General features: G+C 43.0%; 1 protein-coding gene across 1 annotated transcript in view; it reads left to right on the top strand.

Annotated features, from left to right (window-relative positions):
• Window positions 1–16,961, top strand: part of ARRB2 (arrestin beta 2) — a 269,502-nt gene that overhangs the window by 97,750 nt on the left and 154,791 nt on the right. Inside the window, exons 5-7 of the mRNA XM_086945904.1 lie at window positions 2,242–2,438; window positions 16,018–16,077; window positions 16,408–16,475. Coding sequence (XP_086802030.1) covers window positions 2,242–2,438; window positions 16,018–16,077; window positions 16,408–16,475 — 325 coding nt within the window. The remainder of the gene's footprint in view (window positions 1–2,241; window positions 2,439–16,017; window positions 16,078–16,407; window positions 16,476–16,961) is intronic.

Raw genomic sequence — 16,961 nt, 5'->3', positions numbered from 1 at the left:
GGAGGGGGGGCTCAGAAGTGCTTACTGTCACTAGGGATCTGTGTGTGGCTCTGTTTGTGTGTGTGTGTGTATGGCTCTGTGTGTGTGTGGCTCTGTTTGTGTGTGTGTCTGTGTGGCTCTGTGTGTGTGTGTGTGTGTGTGTGTGTGTGTGTGTGTGGCTCTGTGTGTGTGTGCAGCTGTGTGTGTGTATGAGGATAGCTTTTTTTGTAGGTGGCTCTGTCTGTGTGAGGGTGGCTCTGTGTAGGTGGCTCTGTGTGGGGGGGTGGCTCTATGTGAATGTATGTGTGGGTGGCTCTGTATGTGTGTGTGTGTGTGTGGCTCTGTGTGGGTGTAAATGTAATATGTCATGCATATGCGAGCGATTAAGCTATTGGCATTGTAAATGACAATGCCATTTATTTAACGATTAAGCTATTGGCAATGTAAATGACTATGCTATTTATTTATGATTTAAAAAAAAAAATGTCATGAGCAATGCCAATAGCTCTACCTTTAATAATGCCGATACCATTGCATTGTAAATGCCTGTTCTCTTTGGATTTGCTTTACGACCTTTGGACCGTGATAACTTTATACGTTTTCTCATGGTTGAGGGTACTTTATCTGCTGCTTTAATTTGTGTGGTGACATCAAAGTGAGTGTGACTTAGATGAAGTATTCTTTGGGGAATCCTCTCTGTTAATGTTGATAATTGAGGTTCACATATCATATGGACCAAAAGCAGTACTTAACCCGTTTGCTGCTTCGAACCAGTGCTGAATGTTCGAAGAAATGGGTGCGCAGCACTGGCAAGGTAGTGCTCGCGACGACCGTTGGCCGACGGCAGCCCTAAAGGTGTTAATTTGGGCTGGTATTTGCTGGTGCTTGGCACCAACCGTTATCCTTTACACTTGCACTTGTTTATGACAGTCCACCACAGGGTAGCTCTGTCTGACTTTTTCTGAACAAAAGACATAAGAATCAGTTTAGTATACATTAATTATTAATTCAATTTAAGGTAAACTGGAATAATCCAAAAGGTCAGATTTGTAGGAGTTTGATGACATTTAGCAGCGCTGCAGGGGGTGGTGCAATCTCCAGCATCCTCCTATATGATACCCTTGGCACTGGCACCTATTTCCCTGCAAATTAAGCACTGCCTATAATTGCTATGTTTCTCTATTTGTAAATTCTCTCAATTGACTTTTTCTGTGTCTGTTCCGGAGACGACTTCAATTGGTCAAAGTGTCATTAAACATGCATCATTTTTTCATATAATATCATGAAAAGCATTTAAACTACTTTAGTAGATAAATAAGTGTGTATCTTTGAGCTACATTCCCAATGGAAGCCGATCACTCTATGGTTTTTAACTTGTGTGGATATGCCCATCATCCCTCCACAGTACTAATTGGCAGTGAATACCAGAACAGAAGTTTAAAATTACAATTGCAGTCATCTGATTAAAATTATTAAGCCAATTCACGCTTACAGTTTGGTATAAGGCTACATGGACATTCTGTTCAGTGGCAGACACCTGAACACTTAGTCTGATTTAAGATGTCAAGATATAGAATGTTACACATAGGCAGAAAACCGGTTTCAGGACTTTTAAGATACTAAAATCGAAAGGAACAGAACTATGTTTAAGTTGAAATTCAGAATTATGTATGAGTTGAAATTCATTCAAGAACTCATTTGTCTTTGAAAGTTTATTGTGCTCATTTATTTTTAGGTTACATTTTTAGGTTAACAAGTGGAGATTTTATGTAAGGTTACCAAAAAGACAACAGGAAGAAGCCTCTTCGTAGATGTTTTAATTCTGTACAATAAGTGTTATTGAAGATTGTAGAAGTAGTCTTGCAGTGAATGTCTGTACAAAAGAAAACCTTACTATAATGCGCTTACCAATTTATGTGTTTTCGAAATCTCCAAAGTTTTGAGATACTGTCACTTAAGTGAAAAATGTGTAGCAGGTCCGAAGGCTGAAGCTCCTTCAGGTGCCTGATGTCCTCACTTGTTGAACATTCAGACAGATGAGTCTTTGGTGTCCACTTCTAAGACTATTTGAGGATGCCTCTCTCGTTCTCTTTGGTTGTGGCTGGCGACGACTTCTGTGGCCGCGCTTGCTATGTAGGTACTTTGTCTAGCAGAGACTTAATTGGTTTGCCTCTTATCTATGTCAGCTGTTTGGGATATTATATGACCATACATGGCCTTGGTAATAACTTGTGGTGTCTCTTGACCGTTTTCCCCTTACAGTTTATGTAACCCTGACTTGTGCTTTTCGGTACGGACGGGAAGATCTGGATGTCTTGGGACTTTCCTTCCGAAAAGACCTTTTCATTGCAACATTTCAAGCCTTTCCCCCTCTTCCTGAAGAGAAGAAGCCTCTGACTCGGCTGCAGGAGAGGCTCATCAAGAAATTGGGTGAAAATGCCCATCCATTCTTCTTCACGGTGAGGGTCACAAAACATGGCGAATAGAAGGGAAAGAGTGGCTGGTTGGAGTAGGATATCGTTTTTGTCTAACCTTTTTATAGACCTCCTTGTGCTCCGTGTTACCTCTCCCGCCTCTGTTCACTATCCTACTTTTATCTTTCTCCCCTTTTCCCTCCTTTCTCCGCTTCAACCTTGTTTGCTTCCTCCGACTCGTTTTTTGCTCTTTGGTATCTTCTTGTCTTTTCTGTGATTTTTTTTTTTCTTTTGTTTTTTTTTCTTCCCGTTGTCCTGTTGAATCTAAAACGTTTCTGAAATCTATATTTTTGTGTTCCAACATAAATCTAATAAAACATTTATGTGATATATGGTCCTGCCATCTAGCTGGGTATAGAATTTTGTCTAAATCAGTATACATTTTGAAGCCAGCATTGGCAGCGTTTGTATGTCTGGCTTTAATGTAATGCATGGAAACACAGATATGCAAAAATGATGCTTGCATACTGTATCACGTTAAAGGCTGACCTAATGGTTTTAAAAATTTTAACCCAGTGTAACAAATGGGTAATTTCGCTTGAGTAAGTATAGAGTGCGGGCGCTTTTTCATAAGCTCACAGAATGTCATGGTGATGGACCAAGGACTTTGGTCCATCTGATCATGATATCTGCTTACCCTCCGTTCTTTGCAAACTCACCCTGACATTGTGCATTTTTTATATATATATATATATATATATATATATATTCATCACACAGAGTTCTCCCCCTTGAAAGAGCCAAACACACAAGTGAGTTAGTTTGAGGAATTCGTTTACTGAAGGCTGCTGCGATGAGAAAGTGACAACAATTCACAGCTCCAAATTAAAACAATTGGCTGACGCGTTTCGTGACTCCAGCACTTTTTCAAAGGCAATGTTGTGCAGAGATCAGTTTCGCCACAAGTGCAACTTAAATCAATTATTTGAAGTCCTGCCCAATGGGCGTGGCCAACCGCATGGCCTTCTGGCTCCCGTAGTTGCACTACGTTTTGCTCCAGTGAGCTGGTGCGCTGTCTCTAAATTAATACCAAAATCCACGAGCTGTGTGAATGAAGCGAAACAACACAGCAACCCACTGGGGTATGGATTTTGGTATTAATTTAGAGACAGCATTGCCTTTGAGAAAGTGCTGGAGTCACGAAACGCGTCAGGCAATTGTTTTAATTTGGAGCTGTGAATTGTTGTCACTTTCTCATCGCAGCAGCCTTCAGTAAACGAATTCCTCAAACTAACTTACTTGTGTGTTTGGCTCTTTCAAGGGGGAGAACTCTGTGCGATGAATATATATATATATATATATATATATATATATATATATATATATATATATATATATATATATATATTTCCTTTTCAACAAACAAATGTACCGTCAGGTTCAGGGTGTCGCCATGGGGGCCGGCTTCTCCCCCAGTTACGCCTGTTTATTTATGGGCTGGTGGGAGGAGCTGGTCCTCAGGGGGCAGTATCGGGACACCTGTTCGAACAATATTGTATCATGGTTACGGTACATAGATGATCTGATAATAGTGTGGAAAGGTAGTAAAGAGGACGCACAGACATTCATTAACAACATTAATATCAATGACATAAACTTAAGTTTTACATCAGACATAAGTAATAGTCAGGTTTCCTTCCTAGATGTTTCAGTTAAGATTGATGAAGGTAAGATTATGACCACTTTGTACAGAAAGCAAACTGCAGGGAACACCTTGCTACATGCAAGTAGTGCACATCCTAGCCATCTTATCCACAGCATCCCGTATGGGGAAATGCTGCGGCTACGCAGAATATGTAGTGATGAGGCAGAGTTGAGGAAACATCAGCAGGAGAGTAAATGTAGATTCCTAGGAAGAGGTTACAGTGTGAAAACAGTAGAGGCGGCAATTGCTAAGTCCAGATTAAAATCAAGAGATGAACTTTTGAGCAATACGGGAACCCCTATGTTGGAAAATATAGGTAACATGACAGCATCTGAGGATGTACCTAGATTAATTATGACCTATAATCGCCAACATAGAGAATTACGTAAAATAATTCACCGCAACTGGCATCTTGTTAAGGAAGATCCTGTAATTGGTGATACCCTCCCCGACTACCCAGCAATCACATACAGAAAAGCCACCTCAATGGGCGATGTTTTGGTAAAGAGTAGCCCAGAATATAAGGAAAACTGTGGCTGGTCCCTAGCACGGAAAGGTTTTTTATAAGTGCCCTAGCTGTAAGGCTTGCACATATGGGGTGAATAAAACTTCATATCTGACAGCCTTCAGCTCGAGACCACAAAATATCAAATTTCACTTAACATGTAAAAGTGAATTTGTGGTTTACATACTGGAATGCAGCTGCAATCTGAAGTATGTAGGCAGTACGAAGCTTCCAAGCCATAAGAGGATCCTGCAGCACATCAGGGCGATTAACAACAACGACCCCAATTACCCTGTGGCGAGGCATTTTCATGATGTACATGGTGGAAACCCGAAAGATCTAAGGTACTACGTCATAGATACCGTCCCAATTCAGAGAAGAGGAGGGGATAGGGAGGGTATGCTTCGCCGGCTTGAAACACATTACATTCTTACTCTAGATACCAAACAGCCAAACGGTCTTAACATGAGTGAAGACATGTATACATTTTTAGAATAATTATTTAGATCATGGCAGTGTAAATTGCACTTCACTATGAAACAGTGTTCGGCATATCCATAATCCCTCAAATGTAAATACTTTGGCAGTTCGCTTTTACAAAATAATGTAAATAGGTGATTTTATAAGATAAGAAATTGATATATTTTTGATACAAGAAGGGTTTTAATTATTTATGCAATTTTAATGAGTAATGAATGAATTGTATGACACAAAAAATGATTTTTTTGATGTTGTCAATTGTGGGAATCATTCATTGGAAAGTTGTATAAGGTTGCAGTTTAATGGAAGAGCCCTTCAAATATCTGTCTTTTCTTATATCTATCCCTTCAGAGATGTGAAATTGTTTATGGGTAGGGTGTATTATAAATTTAAGAATATTTGCTTTTCACTTAGGGTATTATATTTTTTTGTTTAGTAATTGAAATTTTCTCACGTTAGCATTAGCACATTAGGTCTCATTTTTGGATTTATGGTGATGCACTTTAGTATCTAGTGAATGGATATTTGAGATGATAACAGTCGATATGTCATGAATTGAAGGTTATCAAATGCATTTGAGTGGATAATAGCCACAATGTATTATACATGGAATTTCTTTGGCTCAACATTCATACATTGTTTATACAATACTGTATTTTACATTTATTATTTATTTAACCTGTATTTTACGTATCACACGAGAAAGAAAACTGTTAAATATTTCTTCTATGTCCATTCGCACATTAGCACTTTAAAAGGAGGTGCATCCCACGACACTGTTGTCATGTGATCAAGGCAGGGAGCTGCCGAAACGCGTCGTGGTGATGTGGTTGCACTTTAACGCAAAATAAAAGAAGAAGCACCAATTTGGGTCTACCTCGTCTTTTTGCTTGTGCTGGCTGTCTGTTTCGGGTGAGAAACTGAAGGACGAGTCTTTGCAGCATATATATATATATATATATATATATATATATATATATATATATATACATATATAATCTAACCCATCGCTAGGTAAATTTAAATTCACACAATGTGTTTCTTTCATGTCTGTGAATATCGGTTGCTGCTATAGAGGTATGATTGCATATGATGCATAATAGACGTTGGGTTGTTTTTCCTTTAATTGCAAATACAACTCATCAGTGATACTTAGTTTTATATTTTGTATCCATAAATTGCAAACAACGCATCAACATACAAGCAGTCACTCTGTAGGTAGTATGCACTTGCACCAAGTAGAAGTCAGTATTGCACTTTATTAAATACAAAATATGAGATTGAATGCATATATAATTAATTTGAAAGGTGATCCCCTGTGACAGTTGTAATTCAATATTTGAGTATTTTGTTTGTACAAAGGCAAGTCACGATCGCAGTTTGTTCCCTGTGTTCATGAATTCAAATGCTTATTTCTGTCGCAAGTAGAGCACGATATGGAAGCATGTCAAAGGCTGAGAAAGCCGAAACGCATCGTTTTTTAACAATAAATTGGTGTGCAACAATTTGGTGTGCCATACATACATATATATGTGTGTAAATACATATATGTGTGTGTGTGCATTTATATATATATATATATATATATATATATATATATATATATATATATATATATATATATATGTGTGTATATATATATATATATGTATGTGTGTGTGTATATGTTACAAAAACAGTTACCATTGTGTAGTTATTATTCAGTTGCATTTTCCATTGAAATTTTTTATATGCCTATGGCTTTTGACCCCTTATGCATATTTATAACAAATTTGGCAATTGCTTGACATACTCCACTAAGGTCTGGCATGCTCGTTTTCATGCAGATTCATACATGGATTAAGATTTAAGGGGGGAGAGGCGAAAACACATGTTTTCCACTTTATCTCCCATAGGAAATGTTGTTGCCACCTTCATCTCAAACTGCTGAACAGATTTACACCAAATTGCAAATGCATGTAGAACTTTACTCAAAAGGTGTGCTTTTATTGGTTTGGTGTAATTCGTTTTCTAGTTTTTGACCTATGCGTTTACAAACATTAGTTGTTGATTTTGCTATAAAGGGTAATACTTTTGTATATCTGTGCCTTTTGGGCTGCATATTTCCTTCACAAATCCAATAAATAAAAAAAATATATATATCTGACTGCAGGAGGGTGCCTTTTCTACCATCATTCCTTTTGGGTGCATAGTACACAAGTTAGGACCACAAATCGGAGTGAGGTGGTAGAGAAAGCACACCCTGACGTGACAATCTGTTGTGGACGTGACACAATCCACTCACTGGAAAGAGCAGTTTCATTGACGGTGGCCTTGAGGCGGCTTTTTGGGGTTTGTTCAGGCATCCCCCTATGAGCATGCCTTTCGATGACACCCGTCTCTTCAGAGACGAGGTGGTTTCAGCATTGTATTGCTTCAAGGACAGTTGGGCTGCGGCTAAGTCCTTACGCTTTTCTGTGCCCCACCTCTCCCCAATCAACCTTTTGCTCCTTTTGTGGCTATGGAAGGGGCTTCCAATCGCACCAGTTCCATGCCAGCCACTGAGCTGCTTATGCTACCCAGCCTCTACGCAGCTGAGGGCGCAGTACCCACAGACATAGTGCGTCGGGTAGCCAGTGGTCTGGTCAGTCCACCACTTTCCTGGCAGCTGCAGCCTTCAAACCCACCTAATCTGCCCCTTTACTACCATGGCATCCAGTTGGCGGAAGGATTCACCATCACCTGCCCCACTGGTAGTCCATTACATCGAATAGATGGGTTTTGCATATCGTCAGTGGTTATTACCTCCGCTTGGTGACAACCCCTCCCTCAATGCCACCATCTCACGACCAACCGACAGAGGATGATCTGTCCCTTCTTCGAAGAAGTCACAGCTCTTATGGCCAAGGGAGCCGTAGCCAGGGTTCCGGTGCCAGAAGTAGGCTGTGGTTGCCATTCCCGTTACATTTTGCTTCCCAAATAGAACAAAGGCCTTCATCCTTTTCTAGATCTGATGTCCATCAAATTCCTCCTCAAGAAGGACAAAGTCCAAATGCTCACATTGGCTCAGGTCTTATCTGCTCTGGACCCAGGAGACTGGATAGTAGGGTTGGACTTTCAGGATACCTTCTTCCACATTTGAGTTCTGCCTGCCTGCTGGTGCTATTTGCAGGTTACGGTCGACCATGAGCATTTTGAGTTCAACTTGCTCCCTTTTGGCCTTTCCAGTGCCCCTCTGGTGTTCACCAAGATCATGGCGGTGGTTGCAGCTCATCTGCTTTGATCAGGAGTGCAAATCTTCCCCTAGCTCGACACTGGTTGTTGAAGGCAGGCTTGCCCCAGGCTGTCATCTCCCACCTCCAGACTGTGGCAAACCTTTTGCCCTCTTGGGGATCACTATCAACATACCGAAGTTACACCGCATTCGCTCTCAGACGCTCCCTTTCATGGGAGCTGTTCTGGACACAGTGCAGTTTCGGGATATCCTCACATGGGTCGAGTCCTGGATATTCAGGCCATGATACTGATATTTCAGTCATTGTGCTGGATTTCATCGAGGCAGACCCAAGGGCTTTTGGAACTCATGGCCTCCTGCATCATACGCTGCTCTACAGTGGGTCTTGAAGTTTCAATGGGCACAACATCGGGGGAACCTCTCCGACATGATCCAGCTCTCAGAGGTAACCGCAAAAGATCTACAGTAGTTAACAGACCACAGATGGGTCAGAGGGAGACCCCTCTCACTTCTCCAACCAGAGCTTACAGTAATGACAGATGCATCGCTCCTGGAATGGGTTGCCACCTGGGAGAGGTGGAGATCAAAGGACTCTGGTCTCCAGCGGAATATAGACTCCACATTAACCTGCTGGAGCTCCGTGCGATTTGACTGCCATTGAAAGTGAAAGCCTTACTACCCTCCTCAAGGAAAGGCTGGTACAATTGTTCACAGACATCACCACCACCATGTGGTACTGAAACAAACAGGATGGGGTGTGGTCATGGACCCTTTGTCAAAAGGCCCGGTGCCTCTGGACATGGCTGGAAAAGCAGGTTAAATCCCTGGTGATTCAACAACTGGCAGGCTCTCTCAACGCCAGCGCAGCTGTTGATGCCTAATGGATCACGAATGGCATCTCCACTCTGAGGTGGTGCAAGGTCTCTTTCAACAGTGGGAAGCTTCGGTTAGATCTGTTTGCCTCTGCCGAGAACGCTCAGTGTCAGAAGTTTTGCGCGCTGGAGTTTCCAAGTCTGCACTTGCTCAGAGAGGCTTTTCGTCTTGAGTGGAACTCAGGCCTCGTGTATGACTTTCTGCCCATACCATTACTTCCTAGAGTTCTAAAGATTAGGAACGACCAGGCCCCAGTCATCCTTGTGGCTCTGGGCAGGGAGAATCTGGTTTACTGAGCTTGGCCATTGAGCCTCCAATCAGGCTGCCCCTTCAGGTGGATCTTCTGTCGCAGCATCGTGGAAGGATTCTCCACCTGAACCTGTCCACTCTCAACCTTCTTGCGTGGAGATTGAGCAGCAACAGTTGACAGCCTTCAACCTTCCTCCCACGTCTGGCATACCCGTCCCACTCGGGGTGACAAATGCAAGCAGAACAATTGATGGACAGAATGCAGAACAATGTCATACATTCACCCCAGTACAGAGATCTGGGCCTAATCCATTGTTTTTTTGCTCACCTTGCCATACCAGTTTCGACCCATCCATATGCAAATCAGTCTTGACCCTGCGCCCAATGGTAACAGCCCAGCCCGAACTGCCACGCCAAGTCCTCCCTGGACTGGAAACAAGTATCCTAGGATCGGTTTCGGGCTCTCAGCCCTCATCAGCCAGGATAGCTTGACTCCAGTGGCATGGAGAGCACGGGACTCATGTCTGGGCATACCCGTCCCACTCGGGATGGATTTAACCCAGATCTCTTGACTTGGAGTGGATGTTTGAATCATTCAGCATTCCGTCCGTCATTTGTTGCAGTTACACTTTACGCCCTAAGTGGGATGGATATGCCCATACTTGGGTCTCTTGCTCACTGTGCCACTGGATTCAAGCTAGCCTGGCTGATGAAGGTCCCAGGATGCTTGTTTCCGGTCCAGGGAAGACCTGCCTTGGCAGTTCGATCTGGTCTGTTCCTATGAGGCACAGGGTCAAACTGACTTACATATGGCTGGGTCCAAAGTGGGGTGGTGTAGTGGGTAAAAGAACAATGGATTTAACCCAGATCTTTTGACTGCGGGAGAATGTTTGAATCATTCAGCATTCTGTCCATCATTTGTTGCAGTTACATTCGATGTAAGCATATGGATCTATGGCCAACACATGCTACGAATGGAATATGTTACCCTGTAAGCATAAGTATCTATTTGTAGTGTGTAGTGCCTTAGATTGATATCGACTCATCTTCGTCTCCATCAGCTTTTGGTAGAAGTATATACTTACTTAGTAAAATTTTCTACATTATTATAGCATTCACTTGCATGCTCATCTTCTCTATCACTATACTTCTCCATTTTCTAATTTTCAGTTGAGCTAAAAAAACTATCTAACAAAGGAGCTGAGGAACCTGCACAATGCCGACAAAAGGAGTCCCTATACCTTCAACACTAGATGGCATAGTATGCTAAGCATATGAATCTATAGCACTACATGGTATGATTAGATGCTTACAGGGTAAGTAGCATATTCCTTTAGCACTGCTCCTTTAAGAAATCAGAGTACTAGACTGGTCCATAATGCTCCATTGTGAGAAAGTTCCAGATCCCTAGCTGTCATATTTCATTTGAATTTTTGTAGAAAAGGGTACTCTTATGAAGCGTTTTATTTTCTCCTAAAGGTTTTTAATGTCGGTTTTTGCTTTGGAATTTTTTATCTATTTCCCCTTATGGCATTTTCCATACAGTCATTTTGATTTCGAAGCATGTTTGAAAGCATGTTCTTCTTTGGGAGACCTCGGGAGTTAAAATATGCAAAGCCATTGCTAGGCTTTGTTTCATGGAGCTTTTGTGGACCCTGACAAAGTCGACACACCAAATAGGGTGAAGGTAAGGAACTGCCAATACTTTCTTGCACCACCTTCCATTACCAAATCTTCGTGTTCTCCTCTTGGCTTGGATTTAGCTTGCAAAGAGCAGACTGCCATTGCATCATTGATGATGCCTCAGTTGTGCTGGGGCAATCTTCTGGCTCCTTGGCAGCTTCAGTTCATCAAGATGTCCTTACTGAAGATCTTGCAGTCAGTTTGGCTGACTCTTTCTGTGGAGCAGTCACTCCTCCTGGCAGGTGCGATCCAGCTTCTCTTCATAGGTCAAGCACAATAGACATCCCTTTACTAACCCCAGTCTGGGAAAAGGTGGGATTGTTTCAATCCTGACTGTTCTTCCCTTCTGATGTTGGGGCACTGGTGTCAAGTGAAGCATTGAAGAAATTTAACTTTACTGATTGAGAGGCCAGAAATTCACATCTCAGGTGGTGAAGGTGACCTGCATGCAGCCATTCATTTCACCTGTATTTTTAAAATGGCCCACTACCCTTCCAGTTGTCAAGAAGCAAATTCCCACTGTAGTAGAGGGTGCCTGACCTGGTGGCCTCTCTGGGACCAATTCGGGCTGGCCTGACTTGGGATGAGTATTCCCCTGTCTAGGCCTCCTGTTACCAGGGAAGATGGCCGTGGCACAGGGAATAGGAGAGGAGTTGGGTTTCACTGTACCAGCAGAAGCTGAACTTCAGATAGGATCTGGGATAGCTGTCTCACTTCTTCACCAGGTGCATCTAGTTTTGAGTAAGGGGACAGCGGATGTGTACCTGCTGCTTAGCATGTCCTGAAAGACCAGCTCTAACCTTGCACAAAGGATACCAACATCTTGAATAGCAGACCTATGAGAAATACAATGGGTTCCAACTCTTACACTACACGTGTGTAAACCCTAACTAAACAGGTTAGAGGCATACTTCATATAGATCCTAGACCTGATGAAGGCCATAGACCCCAGTTTCTGGGTGTAGGAAGCGGACTCTGTGCACACTATACCTCCTTTTGGTATAGTATATACAGAGTCCAGTGAAGCCCCAAAGGTAGGCAGAGGTAAAAGTAGATAACACCCTACTCTCTATTTATGGTAGTGTGGGCGAGCAGTAAGGCTTTATCAGAGGGTAGTGTTAAGCATTTGTTGTATAAACCCAGGCAAGAAATTATGTGTCACACACAAATTGGTCTGAGTTCAGTCTTTGAATCAAAAATATTATTTAGTTATTATATTTCTAGAATCAATCCAAGCCTTGTGCAGGTAAGTGAAATAATACTTTGCTAAATCTTATGCAGTGATTTACAGTTGAATGTAGGTTCAAATGCAGTTGGTTGAATTACAAGTAAGTCAACAGTTTGAAATTACTTTTTAGTTACTTTACAGATTACTGTGCACGTTACTCTTTAGATCACTTTTTAAGTTACTTTTGCTTATCAGTTGATATGCCTAGATATCACACTGTGACATTTCACAGACAAAAAGTAAGTAATTCACTTTTAGTACATTTGCATTTTTTCAATGTTTGATACAAGCCAACTCCACACAGTCAATGCAATCCAATGGAAAGAAGTGAAGTTAAGGGTTTGCACGGAAGTACTTATTTGTGGGAGTTGGTATTCTGGGGGTAGAAGCATGGTTCCCCCAGGGTCGATGATCTCTGAGTGGCACTAGGGCGGCCGGGTGCAGAGTGCTGAGGGCCAACATTATCCAATGGGGGATAGGAGGCCTCCGGTTGGTGGTTGCTCATGAGCAGGTCACAAGGTTGTGGGAGCAAAGCTCTTGGAGTGAAGCTATGGGCAAAGAGGGATCCACTTTAGCACACAAGGTGCACCCACAGATGCGGCCTGGTACAGGGTTTTGGCGTCCGGTGCCCTGTTGTTTTCAATGGGAGTTTCCGGTATTGGATTTTGGTTGCAGACTCGGTCCAGGAAGACTACTGGGAGGGACCAACAGCTGGGCAGGTAAGTTAGAGGGCTCGGGGACGTAGGTGCACCTCAGGTTCTCTTATCCAGGGTGCAGGGTGGCTGGATGCAGGGGAGTCTTTTGAGGTCTGAATACACATTACCGGGCCACTCGTGGTTTGGGGGGCATCTCCGTGCAGAGGTTGCAGGCGATGTTGGGGAGTCCTGGAGGGGTCATCCCACGGTGGACTCGGACTCTGGAGTCCTGGGGGACCTTGCTGGGTTCGATGGGCCCCCCGGATGTGGGGCGTAGGCGTCTGGTGCAGTGGCGGTTCCAGGCATCTGGCTTCTTTGTCTTCAGCAGGCTCCGAGTCATTCTTGGCTGTTTCTTTTGAACAGAGCTGCTGTTCACAGGAGATCCAGTCTTTGTGGAAGGCAGTCAGTCCTCCCTGGGGTTGCGGAGGTCGCTGGCTGCAGGTCAAGGCGACATTTGCTGCAGGATCTCTGGAACCTGCAGATGGGCCGGTAGGGCTTGGGCTAAGTCATTTCTCTGCAGTCTCCTCTGCTGGGTGTCTTCTTTCATCCTTCATCCTTCTTTGTAGGTTTGTGGGAATCTGTCTTCTTGGTTTAGGGCTGCCCCCTAAATACTGTTTTTAGGGGGTCTTTTAGGGGTCTCGAGGTCAGTAGCCAATGGGCTACTAGCCCTGGGGTGACTACACCCTTGTTGTGCTCACCCCACGTGGGGGAGTTGGCACAATCCCTAATCATGATTGGAGAGTGCCTACCATCTGCAAGATGGCGGGCACTGAAGAGTGGGCTTCACCTTGCCTTCCCCCATCTGAGGTTTGGGTTTGGCAGAGGTTTGCACACCTTCTGGCCTGTGCTAATTTTTCCTGCCTGTCTTCCCGCCAAAAAGGAGGGAGACAGGAAAGGGGCCTGCACCTGATAGCAGAAAAGGCTAGGGGTCGCGTTACAAAAGCGGCAAGGCCTTTGAAGCTCCCCTGCCACAGATGGCTTTTCCTGACCTGGGGGAGTTGCGATCACCTCCGCCCAGGAAGGCTCAGGGAGCAAAGGCTCCCACCCCAGGGGTCCAGAAACCTGTCTTGTGGTGGCAGGTTTGTGTTTACAAGTCGGGAAACCCACCAGAGGCTGATCATTTTTCAGGGGTCATCTCTAAGATGCCCTCTGAGTGCAAGGTATAATACATCCTACACTGGCATCAGTGTGGGTTTATTATGCTGCGAAGTTTGATACCAAACTTCCCAGAATTCAGTAAAGCCATTATGGTTCTGTGGAGTTTGTAATGACAAACTCCCAAACCATATACCTTTTTTGGCTTTACTGCACTTATAATGCCTAAGAATGGACTTAGACGCTGTATGGGTACAGTGCTTATGCAACTGTGCCCTCACCAGTGGTATAGTGCACCCAGCTAGAGGATGTCTTACCTATACCATCGGAAGTGGGTTCCAGGCATGGCACACAGTTGCCATGTCGACTCTTCACTTTTCTTTGCACCAAAACATGCAGCCTGCAATGGCAGTGTGTGTGTGTTAAGGTACAAGACCTCTAAGGGTGGCCCAATATATGCTGCAGCCCTCAGAGGCCGTCCCTAGCCACTCCTTAAAGGAGTATACGTTGGGTGTTACCCTGAAATTGAAGCTCAGCTCTGATGCCTCGGAATGGTTTAAATGGGAGCACACTCTGTGCAGTTTGCATGCTTGTCGGGCTCAATGTGGGTAAACTAAAAGGCATGGCCAGAAACATTACATGGGTGGCACAGCTTAATTAGGCTACTTAAGGGACTATCAAAAGAGTACATTACACACAATTCAAAAATATTGTCTAGATGCTGATTGTTAACAATATGCTAGAGTGACCATAACCTTGTTTAGGAATTTATTTTAATTTCTACTTCAAATCTTCAGACTCTATGACCAGACTGCTAATCCAATTAATCTATGCTACAGAAGACACAAGTAACTTATCAGTAGTACAGGTTGTGCAGCTTTACAACATATATACATGCAGGTAAAACCTTGGTCAGTACACTAGTATTCTCCAAAACTGATTATTGCAATGCATTGTTACTCAATACACAACAAAAGGTTCTTAACAAACTGCAAACTGTCCAGAACGCTGCCGCCAGAACACTGCTATCTATCCCTAGATTTGCATCAGTTTCCCCCTACATCCGACAATTACATTGGCTACCGGTGAGGAGCCGCATCAAGTTTAAGGCTTTATGCATTGCATATAAGGCCATTCACGATCAAGGACCCTTATTCTTAAGAAAAGCCTTCCGACCGCTTGAACATACTAGAACTCTGCGGTCATCCTCAGCGCACCTACTTATGGTCCCCCGTACAAGAAGGGCCAACTGGGGCGACAAACGCTTTGCTGTGGCCACGGCCAAAATGTGGAACGCACTTCCTTTAAACATCAAGAGCGCTCCGACCCTTCTTAACTTCAGAAAACAACTAAAGACATGGCTGTTCCCTGCCTAATCCCCCCCCTCCTCCGGAGAGTTCTGCAACTACAGCGCCGAGACACCCCAGGGTATTTGCGCGCTCTAAAAATCGCCAAATAAATAAATACACACACACACACACACACACACACACATGCCAGTTTTTCAAAAGAAATGTACACTTTGTGTGCTATGGGTGGCACTTTTGTTGGTGGAATTACAGTACCTAAGTGTTTTGCCTCGAAAGAGCCTTGATCACAAAATGTTACTAAGTGAGTCTCGTAATAATCAGTCTGAAAATTGTGCTAAGGCTTAGCTTATGTGTTGACTTCATAGGGATGTTCATTCTACCCACTTCCAGGGTAAGGTGTACATTATTTATTTATTTCTATATCACAAAATTGTGCCCGCAGTTGGGACCCAACCTCAATGTCAGCACCTTACGCATCATCTGTATCGGTCAGTTATCAAGCAGCAGAACTGTTACAATTGAGTAGTTTGCTTATGCTGGACTTTTCATTTCACTAAAACATGATGTCTTGTATTGTTTTCTTCTAGATTCCCCAGAACTTGCCATGTTCCGTTACTTTGCAGCCTGGACCAGAGGACACAGGCAAGGTAGGAACACCAGAGTACAATGAGAAGAGAACACCAAACCAAAGATAGGCCAAGCAATTGAACATTTTTTGTGGGGAGACAATGGTGTCAAAAAGGGAAACCGTAAACTTTTAAATGTGGTGTTAGGTAGTCTGGCCACAATGTAAGCTCCGTTGTTTATCCTAATTTGAAACGGGTAACTGTGGATACTGAAATAAATACTTTTTCTAAAAAAAAAATCTAGATTGTGATGTTTTTACAGTTCTCATGGGAGCCAGAAGCCAATTCTTACTCTTTTTTCTGCATGGAATAAAATGTTCCTGCCTAATTAACAGCTGTCTTCTCCTCCAGGCATGTGGTGTGGACTTCGAGATCAGAGCTTTTTGTGCTAAAACCCTTGAGGAGAAAATACACAAAAGGTAATACAATTTAATTTTTTTCTGAGACTTCCGAGCAGCTCTTCCTTAGGGGAAAATTCATGGAGACCCTATTTGTCTGTTGTGGCAAGCTTGTGAAACCTATCCCCTCACTGAGTAAAGACATGCTGTTTGATTTTACACCTAGGGTGACAAGATAAATGAGGTGACGTGCATCTGTATACACCATACTGATGTAGTATATAAAATGTATTTTTATTTTTAATCTTTCTAGATCATGTTGTCACTCAAAAGCGTAGATGAGTGCTGTACAAGATAAACTTTAATCTCTAATGGTAATATGCAACATTGGAGAAGTTGCCTACATTTAGTGAGCTCAACAATGCCAACTGAATAAACTTGCAAGTGCAGTGGACTTTTACTTTCTGCTTTTTCTGCCAGGATTATTCGGGAGACTGTTTTGCTTTCACATCTTAGATTCTATTTTTTTTTTAAATAAGTTTTCATATCAGAAAGATTTAAGTTTCA

The sequence above is a fragment of the Lissotriton vulgaris genome, chromosome 12 (genome assembly GCF_964263255.1).
Source record: "Lissotriton vulgaris chromosome 12, aLisVul1.2, whole genome shotgun sequence".
NCBI classification, from domain to species: domain Eukaryota; kingdom Metazoa; phylum Chordata; class Amphibia; order Caudata; family Salamandridae; genus Lissotriton; species Lissotriton vulgaris.
The sequence above is the reverse complement of the archived record's forward strand: the minus strand, read 5'-3'. Positions and strand labels throughout refer to the sequence as shown.